This window comes from Saimiri boliviensis, chromosome 1 (genome assembly GCF_048565385.1).
Source record: "Saimiri boliviensis isolate mSaiBol1 chromosome 1, mSaiBol1.pri, whole genome shotgun sequence".
NCBI lineage: Eukaryota > Metazoa > Chordata > Mammalia > Primates > Cebidae > Saimiri > Saimiri boliviensis.
In genome coordinates, this window is record NC_133449.1 from 126,109,481 (window position 1) to 126,135,995 (window position 26,515).

Sequence of the window (26,515 nt, forward strand, 5' to 3'; positions counted from 1 at the left end):
ATAAGAGACCAGAGGTTACACACAAAGTTGGGCACATCTGGCTTGAATTGACAAAGCATCATTCTGACACTCTAAAAATACCATTCTGCAAATAGACACTGAGTGCAGCGAAGGTTCTGTTGAACTCCCTAATGAGGGAACTAACAGAATGACAGCTGATTTAAGAGAGAAACATGGGGTTTTTTAGAGAGGGTAGGAACAAAAGGCACACGGAGACAAGACTGCTCAGTCCAGACAGGAGATGAAATGGAGAAAGACCCAGGTGAGTGAGGTCACCATCTGCAGGGTTATCTCCTCTGCCAGAGAGAAGAGGAAACCATGGCATCTTATCCGTGTTACAGGCCAGGAAGACACTGGAGCCCTAATCAATGTGTGGCTTAGTTCTGCTCCTCTGAGAGTCAGATGCTCTGACCGCCATGCTAGACAGTGCCTCAAGGGTCACTCATCATTGCTCCTCAGGCCACAGTTCCACTACTCTTAAGCAGAATCTCATCTCTGCCACTCACAGCTCTGTGTGAGCAAATTGCTTCTACCCTCCCTGAGCCTCAGTTTCCTCATCTGCAAAATGGCCATAAGAATAATGAGGTTGTCAGGGCATGGTGACTCATGCCTGTAATCCCTGCACTTTGGGAGGCTGAGGTGGGCAGATTGCTTGAGCTCAGGAGTTCGACACCAGCTTGGGCAACACAGTGAGACACCATCTCTACAACAAACACAAAAATTAGCCAGACACGGTGACACACACCTGTGGTCCTAGCTACTTGCGGGGAACATGGGCAGATCACTTGAGCTGGGGAGGTCAAGTCTGCAGTGGGCTGTGTTTGTGCCACTGCACTCCAGCCTGGGTAACAGAGTGAGACCCTCCTCCATCCCCCCAAAAAAGAATTCAGTCACTGTGGAGGTTGTTGTCAGAGGCACACAAAAAACCCCGTCCCTGTGGACAGCCTGCTGCCCTCCCCACCTTGCCGTGACCTTGGACAAGTTGCTGGGTCTCTGTGCATCTCAGTCTCCTCACCCATCAAATGGGCATAATGGAGAGTGGTTTTAAGGATTCTGTCAGTGTCCATAAAGGGCCAGGGTAGCGCTGCTCCTGGCCACAAGGGCAAGGCTGTTGATAGTGACTGGCTTTAGAGCCCTGAGCTGTGGCCTCAGTTTCTTTGTCTGTGAAGTGAAGGCTGGAGAGAAGGATTTTCAAGGTCTAGGACCAGAGGTCTATCCCATGATTTCTCCCCACCCCACTTATCCAGGCACAGGGGCCAGGGAGCCTGGGGCTCCTGGGGTTTCTGCTCATGGGACGGGGCCTGCCTTCAGAGCATCCCCCAGCCCCAGCCCTTGGCAGCTCTCCCTGGAGCTTCTGAGTCCTATGAGGCCTGAGGCCCTGTGCCCCTCTACTCAGAGCACTTCTCAAACACCTCCCTAGGGCCTTGTGAATGAGGCAGAGTTCATTAAGAGCCACTGTGAGCAGATCAATGCTTTACCCGGCAATTTGGGGTTCTCCAGCCAGAAGGGGCTGCAGTAGTCCTGGCCCTCATTCTGGCCTCCACCCACCCAGCCTCCCCCATTGCCTGCCGCCAAATGGCCAAACAGAACATGTGGAGGGGGTTGGACAGGAACACGATGGGTCAGTGGAAGGACGTGTTGACTGGCGAGGTGGGCAGGGCAGCCTCCAGAAGGGTGCAGAGCCACCTGCCCAGGCACAGGGCCCCTTGACCCCGTGGCCAACTTCCTGGGGGCAGGCCTCATTCCAGTATTCTGTGCATGTGGGGCCCACATTCCTGCCCTCTGGGGTGTAAGAGGTTGGGAGTTTTTTGGTAAGGTGGGGAGAGGAGACAGGAACAGCCTTTAAATGCTCTGGGATGGAAGGAAACGTCTTTGTGTGCTTGGGGCTACTCAAGGAAAAGGCAGAACTGCAGTGGAAGAGAGGGCACTGGGCGCTTGGGGCTCTGGGGCAGAATCTACCAGGCTGGAGCCCCGCAGGCCTGGCCAATCCTCCAGGCAAGGGTCCCTCCCTGCCAGGGCAGGAGCGCTCTCTGCAGATGTTCCCCCTTCTTCCACCAGGGGACAGCAGGTGCCAACCCCTCTGCCTCCTGGGACCACCTCACTCCTTCAAGTCGCTAGCTCCACCACGTTTTCTGTTCCCACCCCGTCACAGCTTTGGGGCTTAAGGACACCTGGATCTGGCATCCCCGGGATGCCGCTTATCTTCCAGGATGTGTTCTGGCTCCCGATGCCCTGGGCTAAGCCCCAGACAAGCTGGGAACCTCTCCCCAGCAGTCCCTGCCCTGGCCCCTAGGGCCTCGAGGGCCTTGGGGGTGGCAGTGGCCTTGCCCCATGTCACCCCACAGGCCTCAGGAGGGCAGTGGGTTTGAGATGTCACCTAGAAAGTCTTGTCCTCCTGTATGGATGAGGGGCCAGCTTGGGTAGGCAGGGAAGGGGAGGGCCACCAAGGCCACGGGGCTCCTGACCATGGGGGTTGCGTGTACACCTGCAGCCTACACCTGATGGGGCTGGGGAGGCAGAGGGAGCCCGTGGTCACTGCATTGCAGTCTCCACCCTCTCAGATAGACCAGTCTCCCCACCTCCACTCCCCTCCCCTTTCACTAGCGGGGCCTCTGTGGGGAATGAGAAGTGACTCAAAGGATTCCCTGTCACAGATTCAGTGTCTCCACTTGGGAAATGTGAGGCCCACACAGAGGCGTGGCTTCTGTCTGAGCACCTGGAGGAGAGTGGCGGGCCATGCAGTGGGCGGCTGAGCTGGTTCCAAGCACTTATCTCACAAAGGAAGTGGTGAATCGGCGGGGGGGCAGGCTGGCCGCCACTGAGAGTCTGCTTAGCTGCGTGTACCCACGTGTGTGGCATGTGCATGTGTGTGCACACCCCTGTGTGTGTGTGTGTGCGCGCATGCTCGCCACCTTCAGGTCCTTTGTGGCTGTCGCGCCTGTGTGCTGGGGAAGGGCTCAGGTGCTGTTCTTGCAGCAGTGTTCTCAATCTACAGTCAGACCTGCTGACTGGGCCACCGGGGAGCCTAACCCAAGCAGACATTACTCCCCAAAACCAGACTCTTGGGGTGGAGGGGCTGCTGGGCAGAGTGTGTGCCCAGCATACACCTCAGAGGAAGAAACACAGGTCAGACGCCTTTCGGCTCCAGCCACTTCCGGGTTCTGCCCTTTGCTGGGCTTTAGCTATGCCCTTAGGAATGCGGGCTGCTGGTCGGGGCCAGGGACACCTCTCAGTGGCCCATGGGGAAGAGGGGAGCTGCAGAAGAGAGAAGGGCAGGGGATGGATGGGTCTCAGTGCAGCCCAGTGGTGCCTAGGAGGGGCAGGAGGGCTGAGACTGCAGCAACCTTGAGCAAGTCACTGCCTCTCTTGGCCTCCACTTTCTCATATTTAACATGGGTTGTGATGAGAGAAAAAATTGCCTCTTTGGGTTGCTTCAAGGATTAAATAGATTAGCCCAGGAGTACTCCATGCACAGTAAGTGCCTAGTTAAGTGCTGTGGCTCCCAGCGCCTGGCTGAGCCTCAAAGTGGCCCTACAACCCTCTCATCGCACAGCGCTCCTATGGAGAACATCTCGCTTCCGAGAGCAAGTTGGTCCTGTATTTCAACTAAGCCAGAGGGCTGGGGTAAGAGCAGAGCCCCAGGTATCCCTCCTGACACCGGCCCCCACCTCTGGACCACCAGACTCCAGGCCAACAGGACTGGCATTCTCTGGGCACTGGCCACCCTGGACCCCACACTGGGCTTGTTCATATGCCCTGAGGTGGGCCTCACTAGCAGCCTGTCTGGTGTGATCAAGCGGGTAGGTCCCTCCGTATCTGAATCCAGAGCCTGTGCCCTTAGGGCACCTGCACCGACTGCTGGGGCTTCCTCATTGCTGGTCTCACACAGTGCTGGCCTGGCTGCTGGGAGCGGGGGGACCCAGGATCGGGCTGAAGCCGTGTCCTCTGGCCGGCCCGACAAGGGTCTTCTGGGCATGAACCCCTGCGTCAGGTTTGTGGTTGGCGCGCACGTTCCCAATTAAGCCGAGTAAATATTTACAGCCATTACAGCCATTGATCGCCTTCGATCCTGGGTGCTGCTGTGAGATGGCGCTGCTTACTCATGCTTTCTTAAAAACAACTTTTCCCTGAGCGTCTTTAATAATTCAGCTCCTAATTGTTTCCAAACGCAAACCTGAAAATGCCAACTCAGGGCCTTCACCCCCACTCTGGTCCCCCTCTCATCCTCCCTGCCAGGGGCCCCTCTCCCCTTTCTGCTGCAGATTTTGGCCTCCCTGCCCTGCCTGTGACCACTTCTAAGAGGGATTCACAATGTCCCTCACCTCCAGCCACAGCCACTACCGGTTGCCGCAGCCGAGGCGACCTGGGAGTAATTGAGTGTAGAGCTGAGCCGAGAAGAGGCAGGAGCAAGAAGGTCTGGCCCTGGCTCCCCACACCCTGCAGTGCTGGGCAGGGGCGGACAGGGATCCTGGGCATCTCGAGGTGATGAGGAGACTCATCCTGAATGGGTCCCTGGACAGACCTCAGCCCAGACCTCCCTGCCAAGGGCTGGGGGTGGAGGTGTAGCCAAATCAATATTAATAGCATCTCCCGGGCACCAGGTCTCCTGGCTGGGGCTGTTCCCCTGCAGCCTCTGAAGACCATCCCATATGGGGTGGAGTCTAGGGGACTGCGTTGTGTCCCAGCCCTGCCCTCAGGGCAGGATGATCAAGGGCTACCAAGAGCTCCACTGCCAACTTCACTTCCCCCTCCCTGGAGGCCCAGCCCCGGTCACACGGCGGTGCTAGAGAAGAGTCACCTGTGCTTACCCCACAGAGCAGCTGCCCAGTGTAAAATTCTCACAGCCAAACACCACACAGGCCCAAGAGAGGACAGGCACACAGCCACTAAAACTGCAGCTGACCAAGTAGCCACCAATGCAGAGGGCCCTTTTGGCCAGGACGCCAGGGCCGTCACTCCCAGTTCTGTCACCAGGCTGGCACAGATCCTTCCTCTGCTCTCTGGTCTGAAATATCCCATGTGAAGCCATGGGGCTCCTTATCCGGCAGGTGCTGTCCCAGGCTCTGGTAACACAGCAGGGAACCAGACAGGTTCCTTGGAACCAGGAACCAGAACCAAAACCCTCTAAGGCTTATAGGCTATAAAATGAGATTGATGAATAAACTATATATTGGGAGGGAATAGGGCTGCAAAAATTATCTAGGATGGGGAAGAAGGGAGGGATGCCCAGGGCAGGGCCTGCTGAGCACGCGGCATTTGAATACAGATCAGAGGGGCAAGGGAGAGTGAAAGGGAAGCTGTCCGGGCAGGCAGAGGGGCAGTGAGAGTGAGGGCCAGAACTCAGGGGTGAGGTGAGCTGGCAGGAGAGGCCCCTCCTACTGCCGACGGGTGAGCCTGAGGGGTAGGCGAGGGGGCACCAGGGTTTTGTGGCTGTCAAGACACCAACTCATAGCAGGGTGGCAGTGGAGGAGGGAGGGTGCAGCGGAGTGTTTGGAGGTATTCTGAAGACGGGACTGAAAGGATTTGCAGATGTCCTGGGTGTCGGCTGTGTGAAAACAAGAGGAGGCAGGCCAAGGCTTTTGTCTGGAGTTGCTGGGAAAACTAAGCCTTTATTTGCTGTGGCGGGAAAAAGGGAAGCTGGCCTGGCGTGAGGGGAGGAGAGGGCTTAGTGGAAGCATTTCAAGTCTGAGACACCTAAAGAGATCCTAGTGGAGGCTTCAAGGAGGCAGGTGGGATCTGCGGGGTTGAAACTGGAGGGATACATTTTGGGGTCATCAGAAAATATATAGACAGATTTGAAGCCAAAAGACTGAGCAGGAGTGGCCCAGGACTAAGCCAGGCGTGCACTGATGCTAAAGTCCTTCTTACCTGTCTGCACCCATTCCCAGAGCTTGGCTTGTACATTTGCAGAAGGCTGCTATTGTTTCTTCTGTTCGGAAAGACACCTATCCACATTCCAAAGAGTGCTCCTAGCCACAAGGGCTCCCAGCTTCTTACCCGACCCAGCCAGCCAATCACAGCAGGTATCTGACTCAGGCTGGGCCAAAGAGATCCCTTCCCAGATCTTTTGACAGTGGATGGCCCCGCGTCTGAGATTCAGAGGCTGCAACATGCAGGCCTGGGTGACTTCTTGTAGCCAAGCATGAAGTCACATGGAAGAAGCCACTTGAGAAGGGACACTGACATGCAGCATCTGCACATTACATGTGGAGGACACAGTCTGAGCCAGCTTTTCTGGTGATCCTTGACCCCTTCTCTTCCCGTGGTTTGCTTTAAGGGCTAAGAAGTCTGTTGGTTGAGCAAGTTTACTCAAGTTAGCCTTGATACAGCATCTCAGCATTCAGAGAGAGGAGGCACAGCCCAAGGAACCCGGGGGCCCACGAGCACAGGCAAAAGGCCACTCCTTTAAGCCCTCGACTGGACTGCATAGAGCCAGGCAAGAACATGCATGTGACACACAAATGGCCTTGGCACTCAAGGGCGGAAGCATGCCAATGGGAGAACATGTTGATTATCTGATTCTATTCTGAGGCAACTGTTTTAAGATCTATATAAGGCTAACCCGGTGCAATGTCTCATGCCTGTATTACCAGCACTTTGTGAGGCCAAGGCGGGTGGATGACCCAAAGTCAGAAGTTCAAGACCAGCCTGGCCAACATGGCCGGGCTGGTCTTGAACACCATCCCTTATTTTAAAATTATCAAAAAGAACTTAAGAGTTATGGAGGAGAGTTCAGCAGTCTCAACTTTCGTCTAAAAGGAGTCCCAGAAAACAGGTAAAGGGATGGAGAGGAAGCGGTCTTCCTTAATATTAAAGAGAACAAGCGTAAGCGTCAGTTTGTTTCATCTTCCCAGCAACACGGTGAAGAAGCCACAATATACAGATAAGAAAACCAAAGGAGAAAAGAAATGGGGCTTCTCCAGGGCCCCACAGTGAGGAGAGAATCTGCTCCAGATTGGCCTGACTCCAGAGCTTAGGTCATTGCCACAGGGTGGCTCTGAAACATGCTGTCTATTCCCTAGCAGTGTACATAGTCAAACAGGGTTTCTCCAAGCGTGGGCCATGGGATATTAATATGTGTCATGTGGAATGGGATTTTGTGGGGAAACACATTTGTGAAGTAGTAGTCAGATGAAGCTACACAAATTCTTTCACTACAGAACTTCTCAGAGCCTTTACTATGCACCCATTATATTTTCAAGAGAATGTGGTGACGAAAAGCCCTGGTTCTGGAATCTCAGATGTGGGTTCTTTTTTTTTTTTTTTTTTTTTTTTTTTTGACATGGAGTTTCACTCTTGTTACCCAGGCTGGAGTGCAATGGCACGATCTCGGCTCACTGCAACCTGTGCCTCCTGGGTTCAGGCAATTCTCCTGCCTCAGCCTCCCGAGTAGCTGGGACTACAGGTGCGTGCCACCATGCCCAGCTAAGTTTTATATTTTTTAGTAGAGATGGGGTTTCACCATGTTCACCAGGATGGTCTTGATCTCTCGACCTCATGATCCCCGCCTCGGCCTCCCAAAGTGCTGGGATTATAGGCATGAGCCACCGCGCCCGGCCAGACATGGGTTCTTAAGCCTTCCCTGACTCTTTTTGTCTCTGTGATATCTGAGAAGGCCTTTTTCCCTCTGGGCCTCAATTTTCTCATCTGTTAAGTGGGAATCACAATTACATCCTTGTGGGTCTTCCAGACTTAGAGACAAAGGGAGAAGACAGACGTGAAGATGCTTCATAAAATGTAAGGTTATGCAAATGTAAAATGCCCTGTCTCGCATGAGTTCTGTCATGCTGCAGTGTGACAGCCTCTGGCTGGGCCTCACTTGTGAAATGGGAGTCGGGGGAAAGCTACTGCAGCTCCCCCACCCCGCATGCAGTCACACTGCAGTTAGAGTGATTGTTATAAAAAAAACAAAAACCAGATGAATTCTCCCTTGCTCTGAGGATAAATCTCCGATGACAAGCTTGGCCATGCCTTTATAACTGTTTGGCTGTCTGCCTGCACCTATAGAGTATAAGCTACTTGAGGCCAGGGCTGCAGCTGCTGCATGTAATACCACATCTGGCAGGCACAGAGTTGACTTAGGAAGTATTTGTCAAATGAGTAAATGCATGAACTTAGGCCTCTACTGACTTTGAAATCTTTCATCCCTCTGGATTGAGAGAAGAATCAAACACCATTCTCCCACTGCTGCTGCTGAGAAACAGACTCCCCTGGGCCCTGACTCCTCCCCCATGGTGGCCTCACCAGGGCCCGCCCTCAGCCAACCTATCCTCAAAGAAGGGAATGCTTGGGTGTTTCCAGGGACTTCTGAGAGCACATGCTCAGTATAGAGTCCCCATATTTCTAGAGACCATATGGGCAAGTCCTGTCACCCCTGTTAGTTACAATAGTGATAACTCATAGGAGCATGGTGAAGATTCAATGATACTATGTCAGTGAGTGCCTAGGACAGTGCCTGGCACACAGTAAGCAGTAATGAATGACACTGCTGGTATCCATTATTATTTTACCCAATTCTCTCACTGATCCCAGAGGGCATGATGGGTGGCCGAGTCCCCCCAGCTTCCTTGAGGCAAAGATGGGACTTGGATGGGGGCGTCTCACTCCTGCCCAGCATCCTGACTGCTCCCCTGCTGCTTTCTGACTCAGACCCCAGGGTTTTGATTCCCAAGTCATTCATCTGCATTCAGCTGACACAGGCCATCTACAAGACACATACCTCTCTGAGCTGTCAGAAGATACCACAGAAACAGATCCTGGCATCAAGCGTCCCAGATGGAAATTCCCCAAGACACCCTTGGTCCCTTAGCTCAAGTTCAAACAAAGAAATGCTTATGTTCAGAGATCTTCACAGATCAGCAGCGAGGATGTGACTTGAGAGCACTTTACGTCAGCATCATAAAACATGAGGATTGATGACCCGTGCGACTGGGGCAAGTGCCAGGGGAACGCAGGCTCTGAGTTGGCTGGCCATGCTTCCTGTGTACACTCTGTGCAGAGGGTGCCAGCTTAGGCTCAGGGGGAGGTTAGAATATCGCTGCACTAGTTAGCATGTCCTGCAGCACCCCCATTCACAGCGCACTTGCACAGGCATGTGTGCACCTGGTTCTCATGACAATATGCAGGGTGGGCAGGGGTTAAGGAATGCTTCCCCACTTTGGAAAAGAGGGAAACTGAGGCTCAAGGAGGTGCAAAGCCAGGCAGCTGAGGTCACCCAACCTTGGGTCTACCTACTCATCGTTACCCTGTTGTCTTGCCAGCAGAGACAAGTGGGAAAGCAAGTTCAGCTAAAACCCAGAAATTTAACCAGAGAAACCCACAAACCAACATGGTGGACTTTGTACAAACTCTAAGAGTATGAAGAGAAGAGCTACTTCTGGCCTTAACCCAGTCCTGTCATACTGGGACTGGCCAGCTCCCCTGGACTAGATCTGGGTAGGGGCATGAAAAGACGCAAGATGGGATAAGAAGTCCTCCATGTGAGAGAGGAAATGGGAACCTTCCATCACCAGGGACCAGGAAGCAGGGTGAGGGACTCACAGGACAAGCTGGCCTCAAGTGTCCCCCTTCCATTGCCTGTTCAATGTTACTAGACACTGGCAGACCTCTGGCAGAACAGATGGGGATTTGGATATGCCTTGTATGGGGATGGGGGCATGAAGAGAGATCCATTCTTCCTGACCAAGGGGGAGTCAAATGTGTCACTGAGTACTCAAAGAAGAATATTCCCAGAGGTATGCAGTGAGGGGCCTGCTACCACTGTAACACTTGGGCATCTGTCAAGTCCTCACATAGCCAAGAAGCTTAGTCTTCTCCTGCCTTCCAAGTCTTTCCTGACCATGAGAACCATAGGAACCAGGAACACTTAATTAAGGAACATGAAATTCCTTTCCTTTCAGATCACTTGTCCTGATTCTGGCCTAAGATGCCAAGAGATTCCCACAACTCCTGTAATGGGCAAAGATCTTTTCCCAGAATGTGGTTCCCACATGGGAAATTTTATCTGTTCATTACTTCTTGTGAATGTATATATGTTTTTACTTAACTCAGAATGCCTTAATTTACCCTTCATTTTATGAAAGACATTTTTGCTGGGTGTAGAATTCTAGGATGCCCAGTTATTGTTCTTTGAGCACTTTGAAGAATGTTATTCCATTGTATTCTGGCTTCTGTGGTTTTTGTTGTGAAGTCTACCACCGTTTTTGTATTGTTATTTCTCTGAATATAATGTGTCTGTTTTTCTTCTGGGTTCTTTTAAGGTTTTCTTTTTACCTCTAATTTTCGGCAGTTTGACTATGCACATGTCAGAATCTCCACACCATAGCAGATGTGCCTACCTGTGGTTTTCTTTGTATTTATCCTGCCTGGGTTCATTGAGCTTATTAAACCTGTGATTTGATATCTTTCATCAGTTTTGGAAAATTCTTCAAATTCTATTATTATTTCTTTAATAATTTCTTTTGTAATTATTATAATTTATTCAAGTTCTAAGTATTTCTTCAAATGCTAATTCCATATTTTTCTCTCTCTCCTTTTCTTCTGGGACTCCAGTTATACATTTGTTAGACTTTTTGACTGACCCATATCCTCCTTACATTCTTTTCTGTTTTTTTCCATTCACTTTTAGTCCATTTACATTTAAGGGAATTATTGATATTATTGGATTTACACTGCCATTTTGCCACTTGTTTTCTATCTGTCACATATCTTTTTGTTTATCTGTTCCTCCTTTATCACCTGTTTTATTTGCACTTACTTGTCTCTTGCCATGTCTTGTAATTTTTTGTTGAACACTGGGTCAGGCACACAGGTAGCTCTGTGATAGACAGTGTGAGCTTATTTTGCAGGTCACCAGTATTGTCATGTTTGAGGGCAGTGAGAAACAGATGTGGACTCTAGTTTGCCCTTTTGAGTTTCAGTTTGTTCTCACTTTCTCTTACTTCATGTCCAGCTTTTCCTCCCATTTTCTGGTCCTGCTAACCTACAGCAACTTCAGTCATATGCAGAGGCAATAGCCTTCAATAAGACTTCCTCAGCTTCCAGAATTATACAAGGTCTCATTCTTATAACAAAGCCCAGATTCCATATCACTCATAGGAACCAGAACCACTTAATTAAGGAACATGAAATTCCTTTTCTTTGAGATCACTTGTCCTGATTCTGGCCTAAGATGCCAAGATATCCCACAGCTCCCGTAATGGGCAAAGATCTATTCTTCATAGTGGTTGTACTTCTCTGATCAAGTTTTAAATGGTATAAGATTCAAATTCGGTTAAAATTTAAACTACATCTTTTCATTTATTTTGTCCATTTCTTTTTTCTATTTTTAAAAACATATTTATCATAGTTATTTTGAACTGTGTCCTTATCTGCTAACTTAAACATCTGGGTCGCCTCTGGATTTTATTTCTATCGATGTCATAATCAACCACTTTCTTCCTCTTCTCGTGTCTAACAATTTTTTTATTGCACGCTGGAAATTGTGGATGATATGTTATACAGGCCCTGGATTTGCTTACCTCCTGACAAAGAGCATTTGGTTTTGTTTTGGCAGGTATTTAAATTCCTGGCAAATCACACAATTCTGTCAAAGTTTGCTTTTAGCCTTTGTTAGGGCAGGTCTGTTTCAGCTTTTTTTCTTATTCATAAAGTTTAGCTCTTCTCTTAAGGCATGATCTTAATCCTAACAAATGGCTTTCCTGAGGTCTCAACAGAAAGCCCAGGGTGTTTACCAGTGGTCCATTTTGGCTGGGCCTGGACCTACATATTTTCTCAGAGCTATCTGATCCTTGGGATCTTTGCTCTACTGTCAGCATCACAGAAGCTGTTCTCTGCAAGCGCTCCAGAGTCTCTCCCTGCTAATGCAGAGTGTAGCAATTAGCCAAGGCCCCAAAGGATCTTTTCATGCAGATTTTGGGGGCTACTTCTTTGTGGCTCCCTCCTTTCCAGACCCCTAACGCCTTAAATCGTAGCTGCCTTAACAGCCTTGAACTCTGAGCTCTATTTCTTGCATCCTGTGTGACCAACAGTGCTAAGAGATTTTGATGCCCAGCATTTTGGAAAACACACTCAAGAATAAAGATAAAGTTAACTGTGGGGTTCATTCAGTGTGATTCTCTTTTCTCAAGGACCATTGCCCTCTGTTAGTTGCTGTCTAGTGCCCTCCTAGAGTCGCTTTACATACTCTGTCCAGGTCCTATAGTTGCTTTCAGTGGGCAGATTAGTCTGATGCCACCTACTCTATCACGGTTGGCACCTTCCTTTTCTAGATTCAAGGGGATGGGGCACGGAATGATGCCTATATGGTTAAAAATACAAATGTATTCAAACTCATCTATGTTACTGCTTAGTCTCTGAGTGTGTCATTAGGATGTAAAATGAATCCTTTCTCTGTTATAATAATTGAGACTTCAGCCCTTATTGAGTACCCTAAATGGACCAAGGCTTTATTCTAAAGTGCTGGGCTGGGCACGGTGGCTCACGCCTGTAATCCCAGCACTTTGGGAGGCTGAGGCAGGTGGATCACAAGGTCAAGAGATCGAGACCATCCTGGTCAACATGGTGAAACCCTGTCTCTACTAAAAATACAAAAAAATTAGCTGGGCATGGTGGTGCATGCCTGTAATCCCAGCTACTCAGGAGGCTGAGGCAGGAGAATTGCCTGAACCCAGGAGGAGGAGGTTGCGGTGAGCCGAGATCGTGCCATTGCACTCCAGCCTGGGTAACAAGAGCGAAACTCCATCTCAAAAAAAAAAAAAAAAAAAAAAAAAGTTATTCTAAAGTGCTTTATACATCTAATTGATGTCACCTTCCCACTCACTCTGAGACATATGTACTGCTATAATTCCCATCTTATAGCTGCAGAAATTGAGTGATGTTGAGGCTAACTTACTTTCCCAAGGTCTGCTGGCTTTATTACTTTCCCTTGATGACGTCCCCACCTCTCCAGTCCTTCTGCTGCTACCTTGGTTCAGGCTACCCTCATCTGTCAAGCCAGCTCTCTGCTGTCTTCATGATGGACTTTTCTGCTTCTAGACTTCTTCTGTGAGAAGCAGGGCCAGAGTAGAAAGGCAGGCAGCTGGGCTGGGAGTGCTGATGAGGACTGGGGCCAAGAAAATCCAGCCCAACCACAGGGCTACAGTGTGGGAACCTGGAGGTGGTGAGGGAAGCAGGAGAACAAACAGCGAATGTTTCTCAGTCAGGTATTAGGCCTGTAGAAGAAGACACAGGCCCAAGACTGATGGCCCAAGAGGAGCAGGCAGACACTGGCAAGACAGAGGCCCGAGGCATCAGCACAGCCAGGGCAGGAGGTGGGTGGGGAGGCAGAGGCTATGGGGCAGCATGTCACTGTGCACTGCCTTCAGGGTGAGTTCAAACCCCAGCCCTGCCTCTCACCAGCTATGGACACTTGGGCACATCTGTTAGGCTCAGTTTCTCCACCTTAAAATCCATTTGAGGTTCACATTAGCTTCTTGGAACAGAACACCTAAGTATGGTGACTTAAATGAGACACGGGTTTAGCTTTCTCAAGCAATGAGAAAACCACAGGTTTAGCTTTGTAACTCCAGCCATCAGAGCCCGGGAACCTGTGTCCTTCTTTCATTGTTCCAGGGACAGTCATCATAAACCCATCCCAGAAATGATGAGGGAGAAATGGCAACAAGTGTATGCTAGCTGAGTCCCTCCATTTCCATAAAGACTATTTCCTAAAAGCTCTACCCAATGGTTCTATTTATGTCCCATTGGCCCAAACTATATGGTTCGGCCATCTAGCCACAAAGACCCTGGGAAATGTAATTCTGTGGCAAAAAAAAAAAAAAAAAAAAAAAAAAAAAAAACACACACACACACAAAAACAAACCACTATTGTCCCCAACTAAATTAGACTTGATCTTAGCCAAAAGGCACAGAAACAATTCCAACAAGATAAGGATTCTACTTGAGGGGAAGAAGGGGAGAGGTAACACAAAATTAACAACCAGAAGTCTCTGACACAGGGTACATGGCGCCACTTCCTTTGTCTGTGAGGTGGATGTGAGGATGAAATCAGGACGTTTGTGTAAAGCACCTAGCAGGTACTTGTGCAGCAAATGGCAGCAGGTATGCCTGAGTTTGAGGAACTTTTCTAATGACCCCTCTAAGGTCCACCCCCAGACAAAAGACTTCATAAGCACTTGCAGCATTGACTTGTCTAAGCCCCACCCAAGGAGAGACCCCTCAGTACAGGCTGATGGGACACAGCCTGAAGCCTTCGTAAAGCCCTGCCTTGGAGGGAGTTGATGCTCTTTACTTGCTTTCTTGATTCAACGGATGGAGGATGAGGCTCTGGGCCCTGGGCCTAGATGCTATAAGGAGCCGGGTGTTAGTGCAGACACGGCTGATTGTCTGCCCCAATCTACCCGTTTCCTTCTTCCTTTTCTAACAGCTCTGCTTTCGGCCCAAATTTCATCTGTCCCCCATCCTCCTTCAGCCACAGAGGAGCCAGGCCTGACTGATCTGATCATCATGCTTGTGTTAATTAGACCAGGCCAGACACAGTGGCTCACACCTGTAATCTCAGCACTCTGGGAGGCCCAGGCGGGCAGATCACTTGAGATCAGGAGTTTGAGACCAGCCTGGCCAACATGGTACAGCTCTGTCTCTACCAAAAAACACGCAAAAATTAGCCGGGCATAGTGGCATGCGCCTGTAATCCCAGCTACTTGGGAGGTTGAGGTCGGAGAATCACTTGACCCAGAATGCAGAGATCACGGTGAGCTGAGACTGCACCACTGCACTCCAGCCTGGGTGGCAGAGTAAGACCCTGTCTAAAAAAAAAAAGAAAAAGAAAATAGTAATAAAAATAATAATTAGATCAAACCAGGTGCTGTAATGAGACCCCCAAAACCCAGTAGCGTTAGTCTTATCTCTTCTGTTTGGTCCAAAAGCAATTGGCTTTTCCAACACTGAATAAGCCTTCAACACCTGGTATCTTCGTCTCTCTTTCCATCTCTATTTCCAAATTCATAGCTCTTACCTGATCTTATATCTTTCCTTAAGGCATAAAAAATGTGTATTTCCTTCAAGATGAAATTCGAGTAAGACGAATTTAAAAAACAAATGAAGAAAGTGTATTTCTTTCTCCCTTAACATCCCTATGTGAAAACTCTAGATTTGTGGGAGGCTCTGTTCCATGCAGTCATTCAGGCACCCACGTCCCTTTCACCCTGTGGCTATGTTCTCCCCCAACCCCTAAGATCTGCATGGCTGAGGCTGGTCACCAACATGTATGAGTTCCAGCCAGTGGGAAAGGAGAAGAGAGAACAAGAAAGAGAGTCATTTACTGTCTTAAGACTTCTGTCCCAGGCTAGGCACGGTGGCTCACACCTCTAATCCCAGCACTTTGGGAGGCCGAGACAGGTGGATCACCTGAGGTCAGGAGTTGGAGACCAGCCTGGTCAACATGGTGAAACTCCATCTCTATTAAAAATACAAAATTAGCCAGGCATGGTGGTGCATTCCTGTAATCCCAGCTACTCAGGAAGCTGAGGCAGGAGAATCACTCGAACCCGGGAGGCGGAGAGTGCAGTGAGTTGAGATGGCACCATTACACTCCAGCCTGGGAAAAAGAGTGAAATTTCATTTCAAAAAAAAAAAAAAAAGAAGAAAGAAAGGAAGACCTCTGTCCCCAAAGCAGCATTCATAGCTTCCTTTGGCACCAGCAACGACACACAACCACACTAACTGCAAGGCGGCCTGGGAAATGCAGTCCCTGCCAGACAGTCACATGTCTAACTAAGACTTTGTTACTGTAGGAGAGAGGAGAATGGGTTTTGGTGGCAAGCTGGCAGTCTCTGTCACAGTGGTGGCCTCATTTCCATTGCCAGCAATTGATTTCGGCATGGCATGTGACAAAATTGTAGCCAGTAAAACATGAGGGGATTCTTCATGCTAAGCTTAATGGGAAAGTCTTTCTCACAGTAAGAGACGCGGGAACAGACAGTCTCTTCTCACATTCTGACATGATACATGTATCATGTCAGAATGTGATATCTGGAATTGGCCATCTGTCTTGTGATCATGATGGGAGCAGGCTGTGGTTAAGGTAGATTAGATATTCTAAAGCTGGCAGTGTAGTTAGATGAAGAGCCCAGGTTCTTGCTGGTACCGCTGCATCTAAGTTGGCTACCACTGGAGCCACCCTCTGGCTGGACTTCCCATGTGTGACATAGTACATTTCCTTATGGTTTAAGCCAAGGAATGGGGTTTTCTGTTACCTGTAGCCATAAGCCTCCCAGATTTCATGTCACATTGGGCCAGAGCAGAGACTGTGTGGAAGGGTTCTGTGTGGCCCCTGGGAGTCTGATTCAAGGGTGATAGGGTTTGGGTCCTTGTCTCCACCCAAATCTCAAGTCAAATTGTAATCTCTAATGTTGGAGGTGGAGCCCAGTGGGAGGTGATTGGATTACAGTGTTGTTTCTCATGAATGGTTTAGCACCAACCACTTGGAGCTGTTCTCATGATAGAGAGTGAGTTCTTGGGAGATCTGGTTGTTTAAAAGCATGTGGCACCTCCCCGCTCACTCTCTCTCTTGCTCCTGCTCCTACCACGCAAAACATGCCTGCTCCCCCTTCACCTTCCACCATGATTAAGGATGCCAGCACCATGCTTCCTGGTCAGCCTGTGGAACCATGAGACAATTACACCTCTTTTCTTTCTTTCTTTTCTTTTTTTTTTTTTTAAGACGGAGTTTCGCTCTGTCACCTAAGCTGGAGTACAATGGCACGATCTTGGCTCACTTCAACCTCCGTCTTCCAAGTTCAAGGGATTCTCCTGCCTCAGCCCACCTAGTAGCGGGAATTACAGGCACCTGTCACTATGCCCAGCTAATTTTTGTATTTTTAGTAGAGACAGGGTTTCACCATGTTAGTCAGGCTGGTCTCGAACTCCTGACCTTAGGTGATCTGCTCGCCTTGGCCTCCCAAAGTGTTGGGATTACAGGCGTGAGCAACTGCGTCTGGCCCACACCTCTTTTCTTTATAAATTACCTGGTCTCAGGGATTTCTTCCTCTTTTTTTAATTTTAGTTTTTTATTTTTTAGACGGACTTCACTCTTGTTGTCCAGGCTGGAGTGCAATGGTGTGATCTCTGCTCAACACAACCTCCACACCCCCACCCAAGTTCAAGTGATTCTCCTGCCTCAGCCTCCTGAGTAGCTGGGATTACAGGCATGCACCATCATGCCTGGCTAATTTTGTATTTTTAGTAGAGACAGGGTTTCTCCATGTTGGTCAGGCTGGTCTCAAACTCCCGACCTCAGGTGATCCACCCACCTCAGTCTCCCAAAGTGCTGAGATTACAGGCATGAGCTGCTGTACCTAGCCAGGGATTTCTTTATAGCAATGTGAGACTGGATTAATACAGAGGGCTTGGACATACTCTAAGGTCAAAAGAGCTGGGCTCCCTTGGTGTCATTTCCTAGGTTGTTCTGGCTCTGAGGAAACAGCGTGTCCAGAAACAAGGTCCCTCTTGTGCATCTTGAGACAATTTCACATCCAAAGCCCACTGTGCAGCAGGCAGGTAAATATCACCAAGTGACTTGATTTTACAAGGAGGAAAGGAAAGCTGAGAGAGGCGATGTGCTGTGGCCAAGTCCATGAACAGGCTTTGGAGCTGAACTGCTTGGATTCAAATCCTGACTCTGGTTTATCAGCTGTGTGCCCTTAAACAAAGCATTAACCACTCTGTGCTTCAACTTCGTTTCCTTTCCAGTTCCTACCTTATCAGAACTGTGAGGAATGAGAGATGAGTCATGTTGAAACACTTGGTACATAGTAAGTTCTTAAGCTTGTATTAGGAGCCTTTTTAGGACTGTGGTCTTTGTTCCATGAGTAATGGAGAATGCATTAGTTAGGACCCTATTGGCTGCAAGGGACAGCAACCTAAGTCACATTGGCTTAAGTCATAATTGGTGGATTGATTGGCTCATATGTCTGAAAGACACAAGTTGAGATGTGTCACGGGGCACATAGCATTGCCAACTGGACTTGGTCCCTTTCTCTTCACTTTTTGCTGTGTTTTCTCCTGAGGTGACTCTGTTTTTAGGCCTGCTGTTCCCACATGGTGGCAGGCTGACCACTTATCTTCTATAACCTCCGCTTTTCCCTGGGCCAGTCTTCTGGCTCCCATCTGGTGGCCATCCCCGAGCCAGTCACTGTGGCAGTAGAGGGGTGGTATGGAGTGGAAAAGAGAAACTCACACTGATTGAGCAAATCTTCAAAGTCACTGCACTGAGGCTGGAAAAGGAAATTGAGGTATGGTCACCAGCCACACAGGCAAACACGGCCAGTGCTGAAATGGGGGCTCCTGAGGGTTTCCAATTGGGAAGGGGCAGGGTCTACTTTTTGTCTTGAGATGATCATGCTGGTTACTGAACCAAGAAGAGGTAGCAGGAGAACCACAGTGGAGGTGGGGAGAGGCACTAAGGACCCGTGTCAGGAGTCCAGGAGGGAGGACCATGGTGTGGCTGGGCTGCTGGCAGTGGGGCAGAGATGAAGCACGAGACACAGGGCTAGAGTGTGGTGATAGGCTGGACAGAGGTGGGGACAAGCAGATATTCAAAGGTAAGAGCTGAGGTTTTGGCTGTACAGCTGAGATGAGGAGACTTGGGGAGTGGCAGCTTGGGAGAGGATGAAGAGGTCAGCTTTGGAGGTGCTGAGTTTGAGGAGCTTGCGGGTGTGAAATTCCACTCTGGGCATTCTTGTCTAGTTTCCATAAAATATGGGAAAAATTAATAAATTGAATAATGCCTGCTTTTCCCAGTAGAAAGCATTAGAACTAAACTAGAATAAGGGAGGCTTCTGCCAGCCCCATTCCAGGAGAGCTGGGACTGGACCAGTGTGCTGAGTTGTTTTCAGGGAATGGGTTCCTCAAACAGCATGCATCCAGCCCAGATCCCACCTTATGAGTCAGGAGACCTCATGAAATCCCCAGGCAGCTAGGTGATCAGGAACAGTTAGCATGGGGTATCCAGGGAATGTCGGTCAAACTGACAGAGTCCCAGGCCCTGGGAACTGCCAGCGTAGCTGCGGTAACAACATGGAAGATGCCGGGGCAGAGAACCAAAATGCAGGGAGAAAAAGTGTGGCCCAGGCAGCTGTGGGCTAGTTCATAGGCAAAGGCAGACAAGGCAGAGCTGCTAGAATCTGGGCTGGCTTCTTGGAGACAGAACTGGAGTGGTAGCTTCAATATTCCAGACATGGTCGTGGGGTACATGTCCAGATTTGGAGTGACCCCCACCCCCACCCCAAAGCAATTTTCTCTGAAAACTTCCTAAACTAGAGCAAGACACAGGACATCCTGAGGACTAGTCATCCTGAGGACTTCAGGAGAGGGCTCAGGCCCGAGCCTTCCCGAATCACCCAAGGCCCCGTGAGCTGCTCCCTCCACGTTGCCCTTCAACTTGTCCCCGCCTCTGTGGCAGTCCTTCCCTAACTCCCCACGTGGCAGAGGTTTCTTTGCTTGTGCCCCACCCCCAGCCTGTGTCTTCCCCTGAAGACAGTGAGTGCCATCCACACGCAGCATACTGCCACATGGAGGCACTTGGGGTGTGCTGGGGACAGAGGAAATAGACGCCAGGGCAGACAGTAGCCTGGGAAAGCACTTCATTGGTATGGGGGATAAATGGGGCCTGAGGGCTCAACTGCCAGCTTCCTTCTCCAAGTACCAGGAAGGGGGAGTGTGATGAGACCATCAGCCCAGCCTCAGTGAGCCTACTGTGGCCTACTGTGGCCCCAGAGCTGACAGACCCCAAGCTGGTGAGCGAGCCCAGGAGTCAGTTCCTCATCCATTAGGCCCGTGGCCCAGGCGGCTAATGCCGCACGGACACTCTGCTCTCAGGCCTGGTATCCACTTAAGCGTTGTTAATATTTTACACGGCACAGCCAGGGGATCGATGTCTTGTTTATAGCTCAGGGTTTCTGGGCAGTCATTGAAGCTTTCAGTGGGAACTGGGAAGATGCTCAAGAGCACTGGGGGAAACAGAGGCAGGGGAGAGGGGTGGATGCCAGCCTCAGGACCCCCAAGATGGCCTCCTTTGCATGCTCAGTTCTCTATCTCATCTAACACGTGTCACCCTGTGAAGCTGAGCACATGCAGTTTTGAGCGTGCATCACAGGGGCCATTGGAGCGGGGGCCGAATTATTGTTCCCACTTTATGAATGAAGAAACTGAGGCTCAGAGGGGTTATGTACTGCTAGGCTCTCACAAGTCACTGATGAAGCCTGAGCCGGCACTAGCTGGGCACAAGCTGAATCTTGCTCAGCACTTAAGTGTGTAAATTACATTGCAGGAGGCTCTTTAACCTTTAACAGCTCTGCTCCAACAGAGCTGTTTTCTCTGGGGATTGTTAGCCTCTCTGCTTAGAACTTTTGCCTTTGGTCAGTGGAGGCTCACCACATCCCAATTAAATGGAATTAAAAGCTATGCCTTTACCGTTCTTTTAAACTATTGCCAAAAGGCTCAGACATTTAACTAGGCCTGTGATACAGTGAGGCTGCACTGCGCAGCCCCTCTCTTGCTCAGCTGAAACAGGCTGGTGTCACGGGAAAGTCTCCGCTCCGGACTCCAGCAGGCCTGGCTGTCCCTGTGTCCCTTGCGTAATTCGCCCTCTAGCCTAGTTTCCTCACCTGTAAAATGGAGGAAAAGGAATGCCCATGGGGAGAGCCTTTAAGAATCACACGTAAGCCCAGAGGTTTGGCCCACATATGCGCGCTCCAGGGGGCCCTGGCAGACATGTGCCATGGCTCCCACCCCACCCAGGCAGCGAGCTCTGTGCCTGGGACCAAGCACGTGTTCAGTATCAGCTGAATGAATGGTCGAGTGGGTGGCAGAAGCTTCCTAGATGGAAACTGTAGGCCATAAATCCAAACAGGACTTGCGCTCGGAGCCAGATTTCTCCCTCCGCTAACACAGTGGGAAGGATGAGGGGCGGGCCGCTAAGTCGGTCCGGCGGGGATGCCCGCGGTGCGCCGCGCCCGCTGGAGGGCAGCAGAGACCCAGGTTCCAGGCTCAGGTCCCCGGCCTCGCGGCTCCGAGGACCCCCGGCTCCGCCCGGCCACGCCTCGTCTTCTCCTCTTTTCTCCTTCCTTTCCGCGGCTTCCACTGCTCTACCAGCCCCCGGCAGGAAGAAAGCCGCCCACAAACGAATAAACATGCCCTTGCCCTGACAGTGCGTGGCACTCTGCATCTGCTTAGCTCTTCCCCGCCGCCCGAAGGCAGGCGTCTCCCCCTCTCTGCGGATGGCGGCTGCGAGTCCGTGACTCGACCAAGGTCACGCAGCAGAGTCAGCGCCCGAACTCCGTTCCAAGGACGCCAGAGCCAAAGCCCACACTTCCCCTTAAGCCCTGAGGGCGCGCGGGTTTCCGGAGCTGGAGAACTTTGGATACCAACTTCTGCATTTTCAAAGGGGCCAGCCCGGGCCCAGTTTAATCTCCCGCGGAGGGCCGGGGTTGCGGGAAATGCGCCTGGGCGCAAGAGCTTCCCGGATCCTCCGCCGCCGACTCCGCGCGGGCCGGCAGGGCGGGGCAGGCAGGGCGCAGCGCCTCCCCGCGAGAGTGCAGCCACCGCCCCCTCCTCTCGGGCTCCCGGCCCCTCCCCAGCCCCTAGGCCCCCATTCTGCGCGTGGGAGAAACCGCCAACCGCGCGGCCTCCAGGGGCTGGTGGAGCAGCGGTGGCGACCGGCCAGACTCTGTCCCGGGCTGGCCCTTGCGGGGCGGGGCGGAGCCCGCTCCGTCCGCCCTTCCCGGGCTGGCGCGGGGGGGCCGCAGGGACGCCTCCCGGAGTGGCCGCCGAGCCTAGGCCAATGAGCGCGCGGGGAGAGGCGATGGAGGTTGGGACGGCCGGGAGCGCCCGAGACCCCAGCTGCCGCCGCGCCCCCGCGCCCCCGCGCCCGCGGGGCTGGAGAGGGGGCGACAGAGGCGCGGCGCCCGCGCTGGGCATGGAGGCACCGCTGGCCCGCGCTGGCCGCCCGCGCTGTGTTTCGCGCCGCCGCCGCCGCGCCTCGAAGTTTGCCGGCTGACTCGGAAAGTTGCGCTCCGGCTCGGCCGCCGCGTCCAGCCTCCCTCCTGCCCCGCTCGCCGCCGCCGCCCTCCGAGGGGCCCCGGCTCTGCCAACCCCGCAGCCCCGCCTGCCGGGGGCATGTGAGCCGTCGCCGCCCCCGAGAGGCCGTGCGGGCTGTACGGGCCCCGGCGCCTCCGAGGCAGAGCGCGGGCGAGGGGTACGCCTGGGCCCCAGGGCCCCAGGCAGCCCGGCTCGTCATGGGCATCCAGGGCATGGAGCTGTGCGCTATGGCCGTGGTAGTGCTGCTGTTCATCGCCGTCCTCAAGCAGTTCGGCATCCTGGAACCCATATCCATGGAAGGTAATGCGTGGCCTCCCGCCCCTCCGCCGCCTCTGCGGGAGACCAGCGGTCTGGAGGGAGGGACCAGCACCCGCACGCCTGGGTGCACTGGTCTGTCGAGGAGCGGCCTGGGCCACCTACCCCTCCCGGCTCCAGAGGGTTGGGCCTGGGACTAACGAGACGTAGAGAGCCCGGGCTCCTAGGAGACCCAGAGGGAACGAAGCCGCAGCGCTTGGGCTGGGTGTGAGCGAGGCGCCTAGTGACACCTTGAGCAGACAGCCCCGGCCGTCCTAGGCCTAAAGTGCGCGCGCCCCTGGTGAGGCTTGGGCCGCCTTTGTAGCGGGAGGTGGTCCAGGGTGCAGATGACAGGAAGGACCCTCAGCTCAGGGCACCTGGCGGCTGGCAATGGGGAGTGATTTCAGGCCTCTGCCGCGTGATGGGGTCTCCCCTTTCGTCCCCCACCCGGTATCCAGTTTCCCCTCCCCAGGCAAGGTTCAAACCCTTGGGATCAGTAACCAAACCCACAGGCGCCACACTTCTGTCCCAATAATATATTAACTGAGGAGACAGACCCACACTTGGATCAGACACTGACGGCCCCCTGGGGCCCCTCCGTAGCACACTTGGTTCTGAAGGGGACCCTAAAGCCAGGGATGTAGCTTTTCCCCTGTTCAAAGAGGCCCTGCACCGCTGGACCGTGGGGAAGGGGATAACTCGTCCTGTACTGGTCCCTGCTGCCCTCTCTGAAGATGTGGGCATTCTGCCTGCTCCAGCACTCTGCTGACCTTGCTGAGCTCCAGCTCTCAGTACTGAGACCCAGAGGCCTGGGGATAGGAGAGAGTGAGCCCGACACTGCCTGGGAGCTGCCCAGCAACCCCTCCAGCATGGGGATGTGCCCCAAGTCCCTGTGAAGGACTGCTGAGGGCAGGAGGGGGCCAGGAAGCAAGGCTTCCCTCCATTCTGCCTTTGGTGTCCAGGGCTGGCTCTTTTCCCAAAGCCCATAGACACATGCCCCTCAGAAGCCACTGGGCTCTGCCACACCTTCTCTCTTGGTGAGTGTATGAGGCCCAGAGAGTGGTTCAGAGGGGTGCCACCAGGAGCTTTAGATTGCAGATGGGGGAGAAAGTGGCCCAGGCTGGGCCTTCACTCGGCCGGATGTTGGCCCTGGCTGGGGGAATCTATGACAGGGAACTTCGTGGGAAATACAGGTGCTGGGACTGGGGTGGGAGTGTAGAGTGGTGAGCATCCTGCGCTGCTGTGCCTCAGAGGACGGTGCCTCCTGCAGGGCAGCACCATCCCCTGTCCCCCTCACCGCCTTTTCTTTCCCCATTAGGAGCCTGGGGTGGGTGCAGGGGGTCGCTTGTGCCCAGGGAAACTGTGATCTCTCCATTGTTCTTCCCTGATCCTTGGGCCTTCCAGTGGCCAGGAGCACCAGCCAGCCTCACTTCACTTCATACGTCAGCCTTCCTAGCAGCCGGCTGGCCCACAGTCACTGGCAGTGCAAAGTTTGCCTTTGTGATTTCTGAGGAGGGATTTCTTTGCAAGACGACAGATGCTTTATGCTACCTGTCAAAAACCCCATTCAGGCTCTCATGGGTCTCCCTTTTCTGGTATACGTGCCCAGTCGTGCCCCTGGAGTTCTGGGGCCTTCATGCAGTTGGGGGCGCTCATAGCCTCAGAGTCAGCCAGGCCTGTGCTGGGATCCTGTCACCTTCATAAACTGGCTGTAAAAATCCCTTAAACCATCTGAGCCTCAGTTCACCATCTATATAGAGTGGGGCTGATAAGAATTCCAGTCCCCAAGGGCTGTGGCAGGCTCCAACCAGTCAGTGAGGCTTGCATGGTTAATAAATGTGCAGGCTTTGTGAGCCGGGCTTATCAGGGATACTAGCAATGAGTATGTGAGTGATACAGTAACAGCACTGATTCATGGTTGCAGCCATTCTCTTACTCAGACAGCCCCCCTACCCCCACCGCCACCCTCATCAGAGAGAGGACATGGTGAGTTCCAGATGTTCTATTGACGGGGAATGGTGTCAGCTATCCCAGAGCCTGGAAACTCCCATTGGCCAGGCAGTGTCTAAGGAACTGTCAGATGAGCTATGAGGAGCCCAGGCTGTCCCACCAGCCTGAATGTGAGCCGCCACTGGGGGCCAGAAGGGGGCTGTTGCCCCAGCTCCACTCTAAGACTATGCACACATGTGCGATCAGAGGGGTCTCTTGTCCTCTCTGAGCCTCCGTGGTTCTCATCTGTAATACACCAGAGTTATGGTGCCCTGGGGATTGTTAGGAACTAATGGATCCGGGTTCTGGGGATGCAGCCTTCTAGAAATACATGCAGCAGTCAAAAAGTCTTCCTCTCTGCCCTTGGTCCCCCATCAGTCTCTTTCCCTGGGTGACTTCATGGGGGAGTCACCACCATCACTTTTCCTGAGCAGTAATAGAACAGGAAGCTCACCCCTTGATCCATGGGCAAGGGGGCTGAGCCCAGGGTGGTGGCATGGCTGTCCTGCCCACCAGAGCAAATCAGTGGGCCTGGGCCTGGCTGGTGGCCAAGCCAACCTCAGTGTGACAGGCTCCAGGTGGCAGAAAGGAAATCATCACCCTGTCTGCTTAATTAGGATTTCTCCTTTCCTGGTGACCTACAGAATATCAGAGATGAAGAAGCTGCCTGCCATCCACAAGCCTCACCACAGCAAGGGTATAGGAGCCTGGAGCTGCTGGGACAGCCCTGAGGCCCATCAAGGGGATCTCATCTTGGCTTTGGGACCTGGAACCTGTGGGGCTGGGCTGGGATTGGGGTCTGCATCTGAAGGGCTGTGGTGCCTGCCCAGCAGGTCCCAGCCCTGAAGGTCCATAAAGCCCCTGAAATTACGGGCCAGATAGCATGTTTGGTGTTTCTTTCTGGGGTGCTGAAATACGGTTCTCAAGGGGGTCTGTTCCCAAAGAGTTCTAAGGCTCACCCCTGTGGCTCTCCATGGAGCCTTGCTGGTAGAGGGTGTTTGTGGGCCCTGGCAGGCAGCATCCCTGATATGCTGGTGACAGAAAGGTCCTCTGTCCCTCTCTGGTTCCGGGCTCCTAGCACATTCCCTGTGGGAGCCAAGACTCCCTTACACGTTTGATTTTTCCCCACAGCCTTGTCGCTCCCTTAAGATACTGGGTATCTCTGTTTATCATTGGTTTGTGGTCTCTCTCTACCAGCTGCGGGCTGCATGAGGACAGGGACTTTGTCCTGCTCACATTAGCATCCTGTGCCTAGAACAGTGCCTGGCACCAGGGAGGATTTGTTAAATTCATGAGGGAACCCGCTGACCAAGAGGGAGAACTGGAGCCTTCTCCTGTCCCCTGTGCCCCAGCCCCTGCCGGCGAGCCTGAGGCCAGGTCCTGTGAGAGCTAGTGCCTGGATGGGCACAGAGCAGGGGGCCCAGAGCAGCAGGGGTGGGGGCCGCTGCTGAGAGCATAGAGGCTGGAGGTGGGATGTGTTCCGTGTCATCAGGGTAAGTGGGTAGAGCTGTGTGAGTGAGGAGCAATGGCAATGGAGGTGGTGGGCCAGCCTCTACCATGCTGCACATTTTCATCAGAATCATCTAGGAACTTAAAAAAAAAAAAAAAGAAAAAAACCTGCCGTGCTCACCCTAGGGTACTGAACCCTAAATCTCAGGGTGGAACCCAGGCAATTGGATTTTTAGGAGTTTCTTGGGAGACTGTCTGACCTGGGTCCCCCATCAGTCCCTTTCTCTGGGTGACTTCATCGGGGAGTCACTGCAGCCACTGTTCCTGAGCAGTGTTCACTGTCATCAAGTTGAGTGAATTCTGAAGCCAGAGTTGGGAGCTCAGGCGCAAGGCCTTCAAAGATGGGGGCTCTCAACATGTGCTCTGAGTCAGCAGCAGCAGCAGCCCCGGGGAGCTCAGTAGAAACGTGCATCTGCAGGCCCCTACCCCAAATCTGTGGGCTCCGAAAGTCTGCACTCGGGCCCAGTGGCTTCTCTCTTCCCCAGCTCCAGGTGTGCTGGCCAGGGGTGGACTTCTGCAAGAAGGTTGGCTTTTACTGTCAGAGAAACTTGGAGCCATTGGAAGATTCTGAGCAGAGGAATGAAGTGGCTTTGCATTTCAGCAGGGTCCCACTGGCTGCTGTGTT

General features: G+C 52.4%; 1 protein-coding gene across 2 annotated transcripts in view; it reads left to right on the forward strand.

Moving 5' to 3' along the window:
• KCNIP3 (potassium voltage-gated channel interacting protein 3) overlaps positions 1–26,515 on the forward strand; it is a 93,856-nt gene that overhangs the window by 24,401 nt on the left and 42,940 nt on the right. Inside the window, exon 1 of one of the 2 annotated variants that reach the window (XM_003941255.4) lies at positions 21,793–22,398. The exons of the other annotated variant lie outside the window; for it this stretch is intronic. Coding sequence (XP_003941304.1) covers positions 22,296–22,398 — 103 coding nt within the window. The 5' untranslated portion in view covers positions 21,793–22,295. Of the gene's footprint in view, positions 1–21,792; positions 22,399–26,515 lie in introns of those variants that run through there. 2 annotated transcript variants of the gene reach the window in all.